The following is an 18,233-nucleotide window of genomic DNA, read 5'->3' on the forward strand; positions in this document are numbered from 1 at the left end:
TGGCTAGAAACTAAATTCAGAATCAAACTTTTTTGTTTTTAAAATATCTGCCAGTTGGCAGATATTTTAAAATAATCCTTTCCTCTCCTTATGGAAAAATGGTAGGCAACTTTGCTGTGCAGGTTTTAAACAATGGTTATTTGGTTTTCATTTCCTTCAAACTTAAACTTTCATTTGAAACCATCTCTTTCAAGACAAAAGAAAATATGCTTTTAAAAATAATTAGTTATATGACATTACTACAGTATGTCCAATGTGTGAGGAGTTATAACATGAAGGGTTGGGTATTTAGATAATTTTGATGTTTTTTTGTTGGTTACAAAGGCTTCCAAAGCTGAGCTATGTTTTAGCCCATTTTAATGTGTTGTGGCAAAAAGTCAACATTATTACCATAAGAAAACCTTTTACATTCTACTACATAAACTACAGCCTGGAAGCAAGAATTATCTGGTAGGTCCTGGCAAGTTGTCTAAATCATCAGCAAAAACACCTGGGGTTTCCAGCTCATAGTGTAGTGTAAGCTACTGAACATTATACACAGTTGACATAGGACTTGATAAGTTTCTTAGTCCCAGATATATCTGATTGTGTTGGAGAAAAATCAGTGTTGTCAAATGTGATGTCCATCATGGATAAGTTCTGAAACCAGAATAACTGATGTCAATTTAAAACCTTGTGTTTCTTCAGGATAGGCTGGATCAGCTGCCTCCCTCAGGTAGCTAACCTGAAAGGTACAGTTTGAGTAAGGTCAATACAGGTTTCTTTTAAGGCAAGTAAGACTGTTTAAAAAACCCTCTTATAAGTAATTCTGATACTCTCAGTTTTCAGAAACCAAGAAATAATCAGTTCTTTTGAGGGCAGTACATGGCACATACAAAAAAGTACTCATCAGTTGCTACTTGACAGATTCCTGAAAGCGTTACATCTGCCTCTAAGGCTCCAGGGCAATGGATAGGTTCGCTTACTCATCCTTATGAAGTGCCTTGAAATCCTCTTCCAGAGATACATGGATTTTTCCCCCCCAGGTTAGTCAGTAGGGAATGGTCTGATGCTCATGTTTGCTGAATGGGAAGATGAAGAATGGGTTCCTGGTGTCACTGCCATGTTACAGCAAGAGGAGCAGCTTTGTGCCAGGCTAATCCTGCGCCTGGACCATGTGATGTAGGTTCCCCTTGTATGTGTGCTTCATGCGTAAACAGTAATTCCTCAGTTGTGGATAGTCGGGAGCTGTGCAGACGCCCAAAAGCTCAGATCAGCTAATGTGAACACACGCTTCCCCACCCCCTTCCTGGCATAACTTGTGATCGCAGAGCCATGAAAGTATGTGAGTCCCTCCCCCAGCACAGACCGATCCCACCCAGCTTATGATCTGGGCCCCATGTCAGCCAGAGCAGGCAGCACCAGCCTGCCACGGCGCTGCTCGCAGCTGGAGCTATGACCTTACCGAAAGAGAGCTTCCACAGGGCTCTCCTGCCCGCCTCTGGAGCGGCCAAGGCCGACATGGATGGCACCAGAGAGAAGGAGGAGGCTCCAAGGCAGGCAGTGATGAGGACTGGAGCAGCAGTGCCCAGGAGGCGAGCGGTGGGAAGGCTGGTCATGCACAGCATGGCCATGTTCGGCCGGGAGTTCTGCTATGCCGTGGAGGCCGCCTTTGTCACGCCGGTGCTGCTCAGTGTAGGGCTGCCCAAGAACCTCTACAGCCTGGTGTGGCTCATCAGCCCTATCCTGGGCTTCGTGCTGCAGCCCGTGGTAGGTTCAGCCAGTGATCACTGCACCTGTAGCTGGGGCAGGAGGCGACCTTACATTCTGGGTCTGGGCATCATAATGCTGTTAGGCATGGCTTTGTACCTCAATGGGGACGTGATGATCTCAGGTGAGTGAGGGGCATGCGCTGTGCTGACAGACAAAATTCATCCTAGCCTTTCAAATCAGAAAAAGGAGAGGGGTTCCCCTTTTCCTTCTTAAAATGCACTGTTAAAATTTGGTATCCTGTGACTCGGGTGCTGGGGAGCACTGTAATCTCTGTGTACATTCAATTCTAACACTGCATGTTATGTACCCTGTGCATACTGTTCTGTGGTCTGTGCATGCGATTGCAGTCTGTTGTATGTTGGTTTGGTTGCCTGATAAGCTCCTTCAGGTAAAGATTTGCTTAGGCCATAGAAGTTTTTATGAGCTAAGATCTACCTTGTTAGCTTAAATGATAGTATTGTTTTTGTAATGTAATATGTACCCAAACTGAATCCCCGCTCATCCCTATTTCAGATGGATTAGTATTCAAAATACTCACCTTCAATTATTGCAGCATTGGCTTGACTCTTGTGCTGTGCTGGTGAAAAACAAAAATCCGTAACTTCTTGAAAACTCAGTTGCAGCTGAAACAAGCAAAATCAAATAGGAGTGACATCCATATTGTTACATTTTGGCTTGGGATGTAGCTTCTTAAAGTCTTGATACAAAGTTGTTGCTGACTAGGCAGATGGGGAAGGTGTGTGTTTTATGGATTGATTTATTCTCTCTTCCTCAATATTATTGATATATGCTTGATTTGAATATTTGAATATACTTGATTTCATTGACCCAGAGAGAGATGTTGCAGTCAACTCTTGATTATCTAAAACAATATAAGGGTTGGGCAAAGAGAATAAATTGAAAGTATTACGAAACGCATGTGTTAGGCTACCAGAGCATGCCTTGGAGGTGTTAAGGAATAGATTTAGGATAGTGATGCTCTTGGTTGTGGAGCTTGAAGCATTCTGAGCATGTGTTGGCTCAGGGCAGTAAGTCAGCCTAGCCCAGATCAGCACTACACAGATTCAGCTCTCCTGCTTCTCTGATGAGATTCTGGCGTCACTGGACTCTCCTGTGCAACCAGTTGTTGTTTAGATTTTGAAGTGTCAGGAAAGGCTAAATGTGGTTTTGCAGAACATGGCGCTGTTGCTGTCAGAATGAGGGTGTTTTTCTTTTTTTAGCTTTCATCGCTGAGAGAGACAAGCAGCGGACGTGGGCAATAGTCATTACCATGCTGGGAGTAGTACTTTTTGATTTTGCAGCTGATTTTATTGATGGTCCAATCAAAGCATATTTATTTGATGTCTGCTGTCATCAGGATAAAGAGAAGGGTCTGCATTACCACGCCCTCTTCACAGGTACGCTGATCCCTTCTTCTCCTCCCTGCCTCTCAAAGGAGGGGAAGGTAATTGCTTGAGTTTTATCCTCACTGTGTTTCTAATCTTGAATGAACTGATCATCTGATCATGCACTTCAGTCACAGGACTTTTGTTGCTGGGTTTTCACTACTCCGGAGAACAGCAACTTGTGATTGCTGCTGCAAAAATTCTGAGGAAGGCTTCAGGCACAAATAATTACAGCAACACAGGCATGATTTAACAGTAGTTAGTTATTTTAAAATGTGAAATAGGGTTTGTCAGTTTGTTTTGGGTTTTTTTCAAGTTTTCGCTGAGGCAAAAATTAATGCATGTAGCTTGTTTCATTGCTATTGCACAGAAAAATAATGTTTTTGACTTGTCATGTGACATGCAACAAGAGCTGCGAAACCCCATTGATTCCCATTCTTCAGCAGTGCTCCAGTATGTGCTGCATAGAATCAGGAGTCCTGTGTAAAATTCAGAAATTCACAACTCCCACAAAATAAGACCAAGTGGTTCAGTTCAAGTTCCTGCAAATTAAGTTAACAGCTTCATTTGTTTTTATACATTTTTTAAATGTTATTGAGTTACAGAAGGACATAAAACTGTTGGAACAAATTCAAAGGAGGGCCACAAAGTTGATAAGGGGACTGGAGCACCTCTCCCATGAAGATGGGCTGAGAAAGCTGGGGCTGTTCAGCCTGGAGAAGAGAAGGTTGTCTGGAGACCTCATAGGAACCTTCCAGTATCTGAAGGGGGGCCACAGGGAAGCTGGAGAGGGACTCTTCTTTAGGAGGATGAGGGGAAATTTAGGCTGGATGTTAGGAAGAAATTATTCCCTGTGAAGGTGGTGAGACACTGGAATAAGTTCTCCATGGAGGTTATGGCTGACCAACCCTGTCAGTGTTCCAGGCCCGGTTGGATAAGGCCTTGAGCAGCCTGGTCTGGTTGGAGGCATCCCTGGATGGGTCTGGATGGACTCTAAGGTCCATCCCAATCCCTGAACATTGATTCCATGGAATCATCTGTACAATGTGAGCCCTGTGTTGAGGAAATGCACAGGGAAGACACATGAGGCTGTGTACCTGTGGAGTGACCCGGGAGGAACCTCCTGCCATGTCTGAGAGCAATCCCTGTGAAAGCACTAGACAAAAAACAGACTACATGAGAAGTCATGCAATCTTTTTGCAGCAGATTTTTGTGGCTACTGAGCCCCCAGCAGGAGCAGAGACACATAAACTCAGTAGCAGTTACTCTGTTCAAGGAGGGAGGTGTAGTAGCTACTGACAAAGGCTGATTTTGGACACGTGAAATACCTATATCCAGGAACACAGTTTATAAGGGAAGCTTAAAGCCACATGGGAATGAAATCTGTATTATCCATTAGAAACAGATAAAATGTTAAAGAATCACTTGTTTGGAAAAAGAGAGGAGTGAGTGTCTATGTATATTCAGCACAACTCTGGTTGCAATATTTTTTTGGATGATACTAAAAAGTCTTCAAGTTTGAAGCTACAGATTTAGCTGATTCAGTGTACTGATCTGTGAAAAGGGATGTGAGACAAATAATGTGAAATAAGACAGAAATGGGGCAGAGTGTGTGACTTGGCCCAGCATCCTGTGCTCTCCACAGCAAGTTCATCTCAACCCTTCCTAACTGAAAGTTCCCTGGTCTGGTGCTGAAATCCTCCCTTGACTGGAGTTCTACAGCCTCCCAAGGCAGTCTTCTCCAGTAATTCACTGGCCTTGGTGTTTGTTTTCCTTAACTGTAACATTAGTGTAAATTCCCTACAGTTTACATTTATCATTCCCCATTTTATCCTTATTAGACACAGACAGCAATCTTCCCATTTCTTGTCCAGGTTCAGTTTTAGATATTGTTTCTTTCTCCTACTTTAGTTCCTCCTTTCCTTTTGTACTTAATATTTCTGAGATTTTACTCTCCAGTTTGCTTTCAGTTTAGGGTTTGAACATGAAACTTGATAGCTTTGCAGTTATGAAACCCATAGCCACTTATTCAAGTGGAAGAAAGAGTGCACACGTTTAACAATCAACATTCAGGCTGCATTCCAATATCATGATGCTTCTTTTTCAAAACAGAAAAATCATCCTCTAATGTCAAACATTCTGTCTGCAAGCATACTCTGAAAATAACATTGTGTAGATTTTCTTTAAAAAGTTATGAATAGTGTAATTGTTTTTTATGAGAATAAGCAAGGTGAAATGCCCAATAGTGCACAATGAAGGAGGGCCATAATCAGACCCAGGAGGGCAAAGAAGGTACAGAAAGCCCAGAACTAAATCAAAATCCCATGGTTTTGGGGGAAGCAAGTGCAGGAGCTGTTAATTTTTGTTAGATGCAGGGCTTTGCTGTAGACTGTTATCAGTTCTCCTAATCAGAAGGGTAGAAATGCTTCTAATTTCTTGGGAAGTGCCTATCCCATGGAACTCCCAACCATCCATCCCCTAGTGCCACCTGGTTAAGAAGGTGTCAGGACCCTACAAAGGTGCCACCCCCCCCAGAGCTCTGTGCTGAGTGTAACAGAGGGCACGTTCCTGTGCATCTCTGTGTGCACTTACAATAACAAAGAGAAGAATTGTAAAAAAACCAAACTGACTGAAAACTGGATTTATTAACATCAAGGAACAAAGCAGCATTCTCCTTTTACCCTTTAGTCTACCTCTTCTGAGAAAATTAGTAAATGGGATTACACACTTACACTTGTTCCTTTCTGTTTTCTTTACCAAGTGGTGTTGTACTTGGATTTGTATAAGTAGAAAACAATGCCTTTTGGTTTATTTCCTTTTTTAGAAAAAATTCACATGGAGGCAGTATTTCTGTTTGGACTAAGCTAAATTCATTTTACATATTCTAAACTATAGAAACTCTCAAAAGAATTTTTAAAATGTCTGTTCTGTGAAAATAAAAAAAGAAAACCACATTTTTCTTGTAGGATTTAACTTAGTTTTACTTGCATTATTTACTACTTCAAAGAAAATAGAGCTTGAAAGAGTCAAAAAAAGAGATTGACCCTATTTTGCTGTGTGTTCAGCCTATTTCTAGAGAGCTCTGCCTGACAGATCTGAGGAGAGTTTTCAAGAGATGTTTTAGTAACTGCTCATATATGTGTTTAGCTCAGTATTCCTATTTCTTGTGATAAATATCTGAAGAGTGATTATTCCATCATTTCTAGAGGGCATCACATATTGAGGGTATTATGTGCTCTTTGTTTATTTTGTCAATGCCAGTAGACATTTTTTTTTCCTTTTTTTTCTCCCATGATTGTAGGTTTGGGAGGAGCCCTGGGTTACCTTACAGGTGCTATGGATTGGGGTCAAACTATACTAGGATATACCTTGGCATCAGAATTCCAGGTGATTTTCTTCTTCGCAGCCTTGGTTCTCATAATCTGCCTTACCATACATCTGTGCAGTATTCCTGAAGTCCCACTCAGATATGAAATAGAAGAGGCAAAGTTCTTGTTGGAAGAGACTGAATCCCATAGATACCACTCCATAGAGGAGGAAATAAGGAATGGTCACTTAACATCAACATGTATGGAAATAAAGGCTGCAGCCAAGCCAGGGAAATGCACGGCTGCGCCACGCACACAGGTGAGTGCAGAGGTGACTTTATAGCTTCTATCTTTGCATTCTTGGAGACCCCTTAATTAGCTAATGCTGATTGTTTGTAAGGCACAGGCACAGAAAAGAACCCTCCAAAGGGATACAGAGACAGGAGAAAGTCTGCCTGCTTTTTTTTTTTGCTTTTTTTTTTTTCTTTAGAAAGTATTGCCAGCAAGAGGCATGAGACCAGCTAGTTCTGATGCACTGATCCATTGGCAGGGTATGAGGGAGAACCTGGCTCCATTTTCTGCTCAGTGTCAGTCTCCTGATGTCCTCCTCATGTGAATTTTGTAAATAGGATCTACTTTTTCCTTTAATCTTGGTATAATTAGCATAAAATTGTGGGCAAAGACTACAGACCATTAATCTTCGATGTAGGTCTCTAATTCTCACCACCAAAATCCACATAGTTTTGTACATAATACTTGTGACATGTGTGACATTTGGATATTCTGCAACTCAGCATTTTATTGAGCACTAATGTGTTTAAAATTGCTACAGCAATTTTAAAATTTTTTAAATTGTCTACAGCAGTGCTACCTTGCTACCAGAGTTTGAGTTTTATTTTGAGTCATATTGTAGCTGAGCCTTTGGCAAAATTTTGAGCTGTGAGAAAGCAGTGAGTACTTTTAAATCCTCACTGTTATTTTGTTTCTGATGCATTTTTGTGAGAGATTTCTTCAACCTAAGGCATGTAAGAAGAGGTGAATCTACCAGAAAAATATCTGGAGAGCCCTCTTCTAGTATGGTGTTGAGAACTGGTCCAAACACATCCATTTTCTGTTGATGATTGTTTTTACAGTTTGGTTGATGACTTTTAGTGCTAGGAAATCCTCATGGCTACCCCATGGTACCCTAGGTAAACAAAGTATAACACAATAGTGGTGACACAATTGCTTCTCATTTTAATTTCATTTTGATTTCTTGGCCTTATGCATATCAATCCCTGAAAGACTGATACAAAGGTTTGATAAATCAGGTAAAATATACTAAGCATGTACAAACAGTTATAAGTAGGAAAGCAATACTCTTGTTTAATCTGTAGGTAAAAGTGATCTATTACCTTTTACTATTTGTAATTTGTTTTATAATAGCACTTGGTATTTCTAACTGGAAGAAAAATATTATGAAATTATTAAAATATTATTAAATTATTACAATATTATTAGATGGAAGACATATGAAATGAGCATTGCCTGATGATAATGCAAGGCAAACAGAGTGGGGCAGACAGCAAGGCAACAGCTGTGGGCAGAATCTGACAAGAGCACTGTGATGCTGTCTGAGCTTCCCCATCTCAGGCCAGCATGAGCAGCCAGCATCCTTCACCAGCCCTGTTCACTCCAAATTGTCAGAGATGCTGAGCCTCATCGCCTGCTTGGACCATGTGGGCTCTAATAAAAGAGAAGGCAAATGAAGATGAGAGAGCGATGCAGTGAAAGTGGGGGGAGCAGACTGTGGTTTAGGGTAGCCTCTGCCTTGGGAAGAAATAATTCCCTGGAGTCAGTGACATGAGAAACGTGGAGTTCCATGTCTGACACCGGAGGTGAAGCTGTGGTGGCGAGCCTGTGCCATTGCCCTCTCTCTGCCTGGGCTGGGCAGCCTGTTGGAGTCCCCCAGTGCTTTGATCAGTCTCATGTTTCTTTGATGAGCCTGTCTTGGTGTGCATGAATTCTAGACACTCACTGCTTTAATGATCTGCCTCCTGTGGCACATGTTTGCTGAGTCCATTCATTACCATAATCACTTCCTTGAAGAAATGGTTTGGCTTCCTGTTTTTCTGTCTCTTTTTTATAATTGCAGGCATCATGGCTATACTTTTTCTAAATTAAGGCCTATGTTCTCACATGCTAATAGCTAACATGATTATTAATGAGATTTGACCTGTTACAGTATGAACAGACACCCAAAGCAATTAGCCATGTATTCTTTTGAATGGTGCCAAATTATTCAGGGTCCACTGCCATAAAACCTGAGTCATATTGCTTCCTCTGTATTCTTACCATCTTATGCCCTGAGTTGTAGTGATTTTTTAGAGATTATTTGGTATTCTGAGCTTTTGAAGGATAAGGCGCTTAAACTTCAGCACATTATTTAAAGTAGCATGCAGTTTGTGTGCTGGTATGTTTTAAATGTGTGCATTAAATATTTTTGGTTTCCATTTCCACTTTCTGGAATATCTAAATAGAAAGCAAACATTTCTATCTAGCTGTCAAATTACTGTTTGTAATCAGTGCAGTGTACCTTGTAATTCCATGACCTTATCTTAAAACTTTGATTGTAAAGTCTATTTTAAAAAGCAGGGTGGAAGAATTGCAAACTAAATAAAGCCAAGTCAAACGATAGTAATTATCCTTGAAATAACACTAATGAGTTAATCTGGAATTCTTTTGTTTTCTTTTTATAATTGTAGAAGAATATAAAGCTCACCCTGTTTAAAAAAAAGATGGTGATGCCAAATTCCAAGGGATTTGGACAATATACAGTCCAAGGTGGAAGTCAGCAACTTGAATTTTGGCATTCTTATGAGGATTATAAACCTCACACTGAAGCAAATTATTTTCCAACTTTATATGTGGTGATTTTTCATAGAGTAGCTTGCAGCATAGCCTAGTTCAAAGGAAAGGAGATTTGTGAAAAGTATATACAAGACTGAAGAAAGAAAGGAAAAAATGACATCTTACAGCAAATTGAGGACAAAATCCAGTTCAGGAATTTTGAGTAAATTAGCATAACTTTTTCAGTTCTCCCACATTTCATAACATACATCTTCCCTTATCATCTCTCCAAACACTGTTGTCTTCAAATATCTTCAGAGAAAATTGGAAGTTTTCCACCATGCATAGTTAAAATAGTATATTTTTTCTCTTTAAAAGCAGTGAAGCATGCAGGAGCTTTAATACAGGAAGAATTATGTGTAAAAATACCTGATATCTAGCACACCTACAATAGTTTTTAAAAAAATTAGTAATACAAATGATCTGACGAATGTGACTGAAGAAGAAACTGAGAGTTTTGGGGCACAGAGGTGAGACAAGGAGGGAGATTACAAGGGGCCTTAAAGGCAGTGAGAAAATTTGATTTTCCTCATCAGTGAGATTTGTTAACCAGCACCAATTAAGTTTTGGTTATGAAATGAGTTATTTCTCCCTTGGTATGAGGTGTTCAGATGCTGGAGCTCACATTCTCTGTGCGCTGCCATGGGGAACCACAGCTTCTCCCTGCTTCAAGGACAGAGCTTAGTGGAAACCTCATGGTATGCTCAAAGAGGTAGAAGTTTCCCTAGAAAAAGAAGTTTCCTAGGGAATTTAGCACATAGAATGGAAATGGAATAAAAGGTCTCAGGAATCTGACACATTTTAATTTTCAGGAAGTATTTTGAGCACAACTTTCTTCTGTGGCAGCTTTAAATTTTCAGTGTAAAGCTGATGGTTTCTATAGAGAAAAAACTATTGTTTAATGTTGTTTCTGTTGTTGGTTCATTGGGGTTTTTTTTAACTCTCTGAGTCTGCTTTGGCAGAAAATTTCCCTGTTATTCTACATGTAAATAATTGTCCTACTGATAATAACAGCAAAAAATATGACATTCCTGCTGGCATGCTCCATCTCTTCTATATATTTTATAGAATTTTATAAATTGAAGAAAACTCAGTACCCAAGCAACCCTTCCTAGCAAAAAGTAAAAGACTTTGGAAGTTTAGCAATGAAAAGATACTACTAAGGCCTTCTTTATTTGCTGTCAGCTCTTTCATTAGCATTCAAGACAATAACACTGATTTATTCTTGAATATTTGCTTTTAGGAAAAGAGACAGATGACCCTTAAATCCCTCTTGAAGACACTTTTAAGCATGCCCTCCCACTATCGCTGCCTGTGTGTGAGCCACCTCTTTGGATGGATGGCTTTCCTGTCCAACATGCTTTTCTTCACGGATTTCATGGGACAGGTAAAGCATAAAATACTCTCACAACTCCTTCCTTGTAGCATCTCCTCCTCTATCAAAAAGAAGTGAAATGGTGTTACTATCCTGAGGAAATGACACTGGTGTCACAGCCATTTATATCTGGATGGTTCAACAATAGTTTTGTAAACCAGATAATTAAGGTCAAGCCCTTGTTCCAAGCCTGTCTGGGGAAATCACTGGGGAGAACGTTTAGTATTTGCAAGGCTATTTGTGTCTAAATGTTCCAAGTGAAGCTCTCAGAGCTGGCCCAAACACATCCATTTTCTGTTTTGGTTTCAGAGCTGCTCCCAGCTGGGCAGGTTTTCTGTCTGGGCAGTGCTTGGATGCAGCTGGGCTTGTCCTGGTGTGTGTGCAGCATCCCCACAAAGCCCCTCACCTGCCCTGCAGCCTCCCTGGCCTCAGGATGCAGCTCTTTGCACACAGGGAGCTACTTGGTAGCAGAAAGTTTTATCTTCCTGCATTTGTCTGTCCTGAATCCCTCTTCTCAGCAGCTGTTTGCCTTCACAACACCCCCTGGTGCCTTTTCCGTGCCATTCCCAGGGACTGCATGTCCTCGACAGTGATTCTTGCCTGTATGGCTGTGTCTGCCTCCTTCCTTCCAGAGCACTAATATGGCCCTGGCACAAATCTCTCACTGCCACTCCCTGCTCTGCTGTGGTTCCCACACAGTATTCCCATTTCCTTACCTTTTTTGTCTTTTCAGGCAAGGCAAGAGGGAGGGGGTTTGTCCCTGCAGTGTAGATGAACAACTGAAAGAAAAAAGCTTTGCTTGTCTAGAATAGTAACTGAATACGAGAATAACTGTGTGGGAAAATGAGCGTGTTGAGGAAAATCTGAAAGAGAAAACAGAAAAAAAAATTGTAGATAAATTAGGGAAAGAAAGGCTAAGGCAAGAAGACTGAGAGAAGAGAGAAAGTTAGTTAGAAGTGAGACACCCAAAGGATAGAAGTGAAAATGAGCAGATTTAAAAATCTGTACAATAGACAGTCCAGGAAAAGGCAGAGGGTAAGAAATGAGGTAGAGCCTAGGATGTGACAGTCCAGGAGATGTGAGTGTGAAACCTGGAGAATTACAAATGGGTGTTTAGGACACTGGTCAACAGATCTCTTGGGTGCTCCCTACCAGGGATGGGGCCTGTGCCATGAGAAGGAGGCATTCCCTACATGGTGCCATTCCTGCCTTCCGTGACTTTTGTGATGTCTTTCAGGTTGTGTACCACGGGAATCCCTATGCACCTCACAACTCCACACTTTACCTGACCTACAAAGCAGGGGTAGAGATGGGATGCTGGGGGCTGTGCATCAATGCAATTTCTTCATCAGTCTATTCTTGTAAGTACCCATGAATAAGCTCCAACCTGTGTTTGCTGTTTGCCATTGTTCAAAAACCATAAGGGGATGCCAAATTACCTGGAATTTGTTCTACATTAAAGTTTTAAGGAATGTTACATTCTCAGCATTGTTAGAAATTCATATCTTAGCACCAACAGTTCCTGACCACATGATGAGGGGTGACTTTGGAATTAGGATATTGTTCTGCACATGAACTGACCCTGAATGCTGAAAATCATTCTGTAAATAAATGCCACTCTAAATTCTTAGGTGCTCTTTCACCTAGCAATGCTGTAGTTGTGGGCTCTCAAAGGTGACCTCTTCCACATTTGCATTCCCTGTGCAGAAGATCTTGCCAGAAGCTTCAATCTTGCTCTCCAAAATTATGTGTAGACATTCTAGCACAGCTGCCCAGGTAGATTTCACCACTTCCAAAGAATTAGAAAAAACCCTGATCTGAAAACTCAAATAAGTAGCATCTTGGGGGTTGATTTGAGCATCTAAAAGAGGCTTGAGGGAAATGTTTTCACCCTTGGAGCTTAACTGCAGGCATTTCTGTGTAGCCCTGCTGTGGATGAACTTCTATTCAGCACAAGTATCTCTGGGTGCAGCTGCAGTGCAAGCTGCAGGTTGAGCTCTGGGTGGTGTGAGCAAGTTTTCTTTGGCAAGTTTATACCCACAATAATTTGAGGTAACTTCTAAAATCATTAAGATTATCTTCTTCATTGCATTTTACAAAATACAAGGTTTTTTTTTTTTCCTTAAAAGGAACTTCCTGATAAAATGTGACCTATTTCTTTTAATCTTATCAGCATTTTCACTTTCTTTTCACAGACTTGCAGAAAGTCCTTCTGCCATACATAGGATTAAAGGGACTTTATTTCATGGGGTACCTACTTTTTGGACTGGGTACTGGATTAATTGGCTTGTTTCCCAATGTCTATTCCACTCTGGCTCTTTGTTCACTCTTTGGAGTCATGTCCAGCACACTGTACACAGTGCCATTCCACCTCATTGCAGAGTACCACAGGGAAGAAGAGGTGAGTGCAATGTCTCAAGAAGCATTAATTTTATATCTGTCTGTGTCTGTTCAACCTGTTTTGGGGGTAAACTGGATAGAAAGGAGCGGCTTTTAATTTTAATTTTGAACTTTTAACAATGACACATATGAATGGGAAGTTTCTGACAGAGAGAGTTAATATCCCAGCTCCAAACTCTCCAAACAGGCCTTCCACGAAACAAATAATTATTTATCATCACATCTGAAACAAAGCCAATCACAGAACGTGTTCAGGCAGTAAGCAGGGTGCTCCACTTGTGTTGTCTTCAAGTCCTACCTTCCTCATATCCTTCCTTCCAGCCACGTTAGCAGAGGACTTCTGGGGGCCTGAGGTTAATAACAAGCCTGTAAAGGCTGCCAGAATTTTCAGTTAACTTAAAAGTGTTACAAAAGCTTATTAGCTCTTAGCTAATAAACAAATGCCATTCAAGTAGAAACATCATTATATAGTTCAATATTAAATCATATACCACATACTCATTATCTTTCTAAATGTCTGTGGTTGGGTTTTCATCCTCCATGGCCTTAAATTCTGTTTCCAAGGAAAATCTGGAAAAACTTGCACTCCTTGTATCATGTTACTGGGCACATCAGGATCTTCATGTATTGTAAAGTGTGGAGTTCTTTAATGGAAAAGTCCTCTCAAGTCTCTTAAGTTAGTCAAACAGCTGGAAACAAGAAAGATTAAGGAGAGTTGGAAGAAATTAGGAAAAGTTCTCAGTATATCTTGGAACATCTGAAGAAATTAATAAAGGCAATGTTGAACCATTGGAAAACCACATAAAACATCGTTTTATCCAGCAAAGGGCTAGATCAAGTGCTAGACAACACGTCCTACTGTTTTGTACAGCTTTCACCAGCACCTTCTGGTGCTGAATGATGAACACAAATGAACTCTTTAATTATTCTACTGAATGCTAGGAGGAGGTCTCAAAGTGATTATTTCATACATATGATTAATAATTTTTTGGTTAATTTCTTTGCTCCTTCCAACAGGGAATGATTATGATGTGTTATAAATACAAAACAAAAAAACTGGGAATGAGCCCAGGTTAGGGTGAAATCTCAATTTTTACCTCAGGTCAGCCAACTCAGAGAGGAGGAGTAAATGCAAAATTTTTATCTGTTTTAAGACAGAAGTGAAATAAAATAAGCTAAAGTGTGCATGAACCTTACACTTAATTGGCCAATATATTAATGCGTTGCTTAAAAGACAACCAGTTGTTTCATGTTTGGTGTATGGTATTTGCTATGACAGGTGTTAAATGATATATAATTCTACAATGGGTTGAGGTTTAGATCAAATCTTCTATGATGTACAAGACAGGAAAAAAAAAGAGTAAACATCAAGCACAAGAGTACATTCATTTACAGATTCATATATTTGTGGTCAGAACTACTGCCACATAGGAAGACTGGGAACAGCCCAGCAAAATAAATACTATTTATTTTCAAAGTGTCTAAAATTGAGGCTTTATCATTTCAGAACAAGGAGCAGACATCTTCCCCCACTATGCATTCTACCAAAATTATGTGCTGTGTTTTATAATGCTGCCATTTCAGCTCCTGTTCTGTGCTGCTGTTCCCTAGGATCCAAATTCAATTTTTTTTCTACTGGATTAGGAAGAGACTGTTTGTCTCCAGTACTTGTGAGCTTTGTGTAGCTCAAAGGCAAGGTAATAGGGTTTGCAAAAAGCAAAAAAGCATCTTAATAACTAAGAGAATTTGGATACCAGAACACTGCAGTGCCGCTGGCCTGCAGTGTGGGAACTTCTTGTTGTTGGAATACAACCTCCCCCATTTAACAGCCTATGCAGGAAGAAAATAAATATGTCAATTATCACATAATTTCCCAATAAAACAGAGTAATTTCTTTCTGGAGGAAGGGACCCCCAGAGATCATGTAGATCCTTCTCAAAGAGGGCAACCTGAAGCCCCAGTTCTGGTTAGAGTGATTCCCTCTAGTTAACTTGTTCCAGTGACCCACCAGCTCACAGGGTGCTAATATGCAAGACACTTGTACATAATAAATGAGGGCTTTTGTTCTGCTATGTATATCATAGCAAATACACAGATTAGTAATTAAAAGTGGTCCTCTGCAGTGTAGAAGAATCCCAGTATGGACGTTTGCTTTCAGGTTGCTTTCATCTCCAGCAATAAAAGTATTACATTTGTATTTTAGTACTGATTTCCTTTATGTGCATTGAGCCACAACTTCAGGCTACTGCCTATATGCGTGTGAGGCACATCAGCACTGCTGTAAAGCCTTTGGATGTGGTTCCTCACAACATCCTGGCCTGTAAAGTGAAAAGATGGATTTGATGAGTGGACTGTTGGATGGATAAGAAAGTGGTTGGATGGTCACATCCAGAGGGTCGTGGTCAATGACTCAGAATCCACATGGACATCAGAGACATGTGGTGCCCTCAAGGGTTTGCAGTGGGACCAGTGTGATTCAATATCTTCTTTAATGACATAGATGAAAGGATTGCACACATGAAGGACAGGATGCCATCCAGAGGCACCCGGACAAGCCCAGGGAGTGGCCCAGGGGAATCTCACAAAGTTTAACAAGGCCAAGTGCTGGTGCTGCCCCTGGGCTGGGACAAGCCCTGGTGCCAGCACAGGCTGGGCATGAACAGCCCCAGAGCAGCCCTGCCCAGAAGGGCTTGGGGGTGCTGTGGGTGAGAGGCTGCACATGGCCCAGCCATGGCACTCACAGCCCAGAGAGCCAAACGTGTCCTGGGCTGCATCCAGAGCCCCGTGGGCAGCAGGGCAGGGAGGGGATTCTGCCCCTCTGCTCTGCTCTGCTGAGACCCACCTGGAGCACTGCATCCAGCCCTGGGCTCCCAGCACAGGAGGGACTGGGACCTGCTGGGGTGAGCCCAGAGGAGGGACACAAAAATGGTCACAGGGCTGGAGCACCTCTCCTGTGAGGAACAGCTGAGAGAATTGAGATTGTTCAGCCTGGAGAAGAGAAGGCTTCAGATTGGCACAATTGTGGATTCCCAGTATTTGAAGGGAGCTTGCAAGGAAGATGGAGAGGGGCTTTTCACAAGGGCACATAGTCATAGGACAATCAGGAATGGCTTCAAACTTAGAGTAAATTTAGGTTAGATATCAGGAAAAAATTATTTCGTGTGCAGGTGGTGAGGCACTGGATCAGTTGTCCAGAGAAGTTTTGGATGCCCCATCCCTGGAGGTGTTTAAGGCCAGGTTGGATGTACCTTTGAGCATCCTGGAAAGTGTCCCTGCTCACAAGAGAATTGGAACAAGATGATTTTTCAAGTTCCTTCCAATACAAACCATTCTGTGATTCTGTGATGATTCTTTGATAATATGATAGTATGGCTCCTTCAGCCATGAATCAGAGCCAAATTATTTATGACAGGATGATCTGTACTGTTTAATGTCAGTTTGACAGAGCTCAAGTTGACCTGAACTTGAAAATCATGTATAGTTTTTCCAGTCAATTTCCAATTACTTCCTTAAGAAAAGGGATAGAGGGAAAAACTGCAAATGAGAAAAAATTTGGTGGAAGCTTGGAGAACTCCTGTTACTTAAAATCTCTGCGGTGTAAGAAGGGAGCAGTATTGACCTGCCCGCTACCCCGGGGCTGTAACAATGTCTCGGCCAAGAGCTGCGTGTGGCTGACACTGCCCGGTTCCTGGGGCTTGTCCTGTGCTTCTTTGCAGACCCAGAAGCTGCAGGAAGGGGAGCAAGCAGGGGAGCACGGGCGAGGGAAGGGCATCGACTGTGCCGCCCTGACCTGCATGGTGCAGCTGGCCCAGATCATTCTGGGCGTGGGCCTGGGGCTCCTGGTCAGCGTGGCCGGCAGCGCCGTCACCATCATTTCGGCATCCACGGTGGCGCTGGCCGGCTGCTGCTTCGTGGCCTTCTGCATTCGCTACGTAGACTAGGGCTGCAAGGAGCCGTCGGAAGGGATCTCCCCGGGGGATGTTTTCTTTCTGGGTCAGTAGCACTGGTGCTGTTGCTGTGCTGACACCGCTGGCACGTCATCCTCTCTTACCTCCTTGGATCGGTTGCAATTCCAGAGCTTTATGAAATGGAGACTTGATAGAACTGGCTGCCTTATGCCTCGGACACACACACACACACACACACACTCCCCCGCAGTGTGTTCACAGGCTGTGGCATGTGATGATGGTGTGTGTGGCCATGGTATCTTGATGCTCTACATCAGGAGTCATTATGGAACGCCTCATTACCAATTTGTGACAGTTAATGGATGAAGAATGTGATAAATTGAAGTAATATAAAAGGACAGAGTTAGAAAGAAAGTTTTTATTTATCTTGTTCTTCAAGTGTCCTAAGCTGGGGGCTGTTCCCTCCAGTAGTCAAAGCTGCAGAAGATTCAAACAGGTGTCAGAGGCCATGCAGGGTACAGTTCTGTTATCATTAGTGGTACTGCTAAATGGGATCAGTTAATTACCAGCTACTGTCAAAAGCAGATTTGAGTGTGAAAAATGACTGGAATATAAAAAAGATTGAAGCCTATTGTTTAAAAGCATTACTGTAAAGTAATTATCTTGTACTGGATACTGCTGCTTCTGTATGAACAAAGTGAAAGTACTGGCTGACCTTGTCAGGAAAGTCTGCTTTGCAGATCCATGTGTAGGTACCTAAAAATCTGTATATGGGAAACAGCTGCCATTCCTTCCTTCTTTAAAAAGAGGCTTCTCAGTTCTGATGCTGTAATTGACAAAATGAACTTGGCCAATGGAAGGATTTGGCAGCTGGGTGACCACATAAATCTTGACATTGGATATTACAGCATTTACCTTAAAGTAGAATCTCTCTTTTCTCTGTTTTCCTTCATGCTTTGCCTGAAATGTCATTTGCTCTCTACAGAATATTATAGAGAAATTCAGTTCCACAAAGCACTATCAGGAATTACTATACAGTAAATACATAGGCCCAATTATTTGTATTTCATTGCATATAAAGCTTCTTTCTTATTTTTATAATACTGCTAGAGTTTTGAAAACCTGTTTGTGAAAGCAATATACTGTATTTATGCTGTACTTCCTCTGTCCTGAAAACTGTCACATCCATCCACTATGTTATATGTTAAGCCACCTG

The 18,233-nt window shown here is 41.6% G+C and overlaps 1 protein-coding gene across 1 annotated transcript; it reads left to right on the top strand.

The window, feature by feature from the left end:
* The first annotated feature begins 1,373 nt into the window (after positions 1–1,373).
* SLC45A2 (solute carrier family 45 member 2) lies at positions 1,374–17,050 on the top strand. The gene is made up of 8 exons (XM_071425962.1): positions 1,374–1,873; positions 2,973–3,149; positions 6,439–6,764; positions 10,584–10,721; positions 11,947–12,070; positions 12,905–13,114; positions 13,354–13,367; positions 16,841–17,050. Exons 1-8 carry the CDS (start codon positions 1,435–1,437, stop codon positions 17,048–17,050), a joined length of 1,638 nt encoding a protein of 545 aa, XP_071282063.1. The 5' UTR covers positions 1,374–1,434.
* Positions 17,051–18,233: the final 1,183 nt, after the last annotated feature.

This window comes from Agelaius tricolor, unplaced genomic scaffold (assembly GCF_023055355.1).
Source record: "Agelaius tricolor isolate 1412-34295 unplaced genomic scaffold, bAgeTri1.0.p SCAF_4, whole genome shotgun sequence".
In the NCBI taxonomy this organism is placed as follows: domain Eukaryota; kingdom Metazoa; phylum Chordata; class Aves; order Passeriformes; family Icteridae; genus Agelaius; species Agelaius tricolor.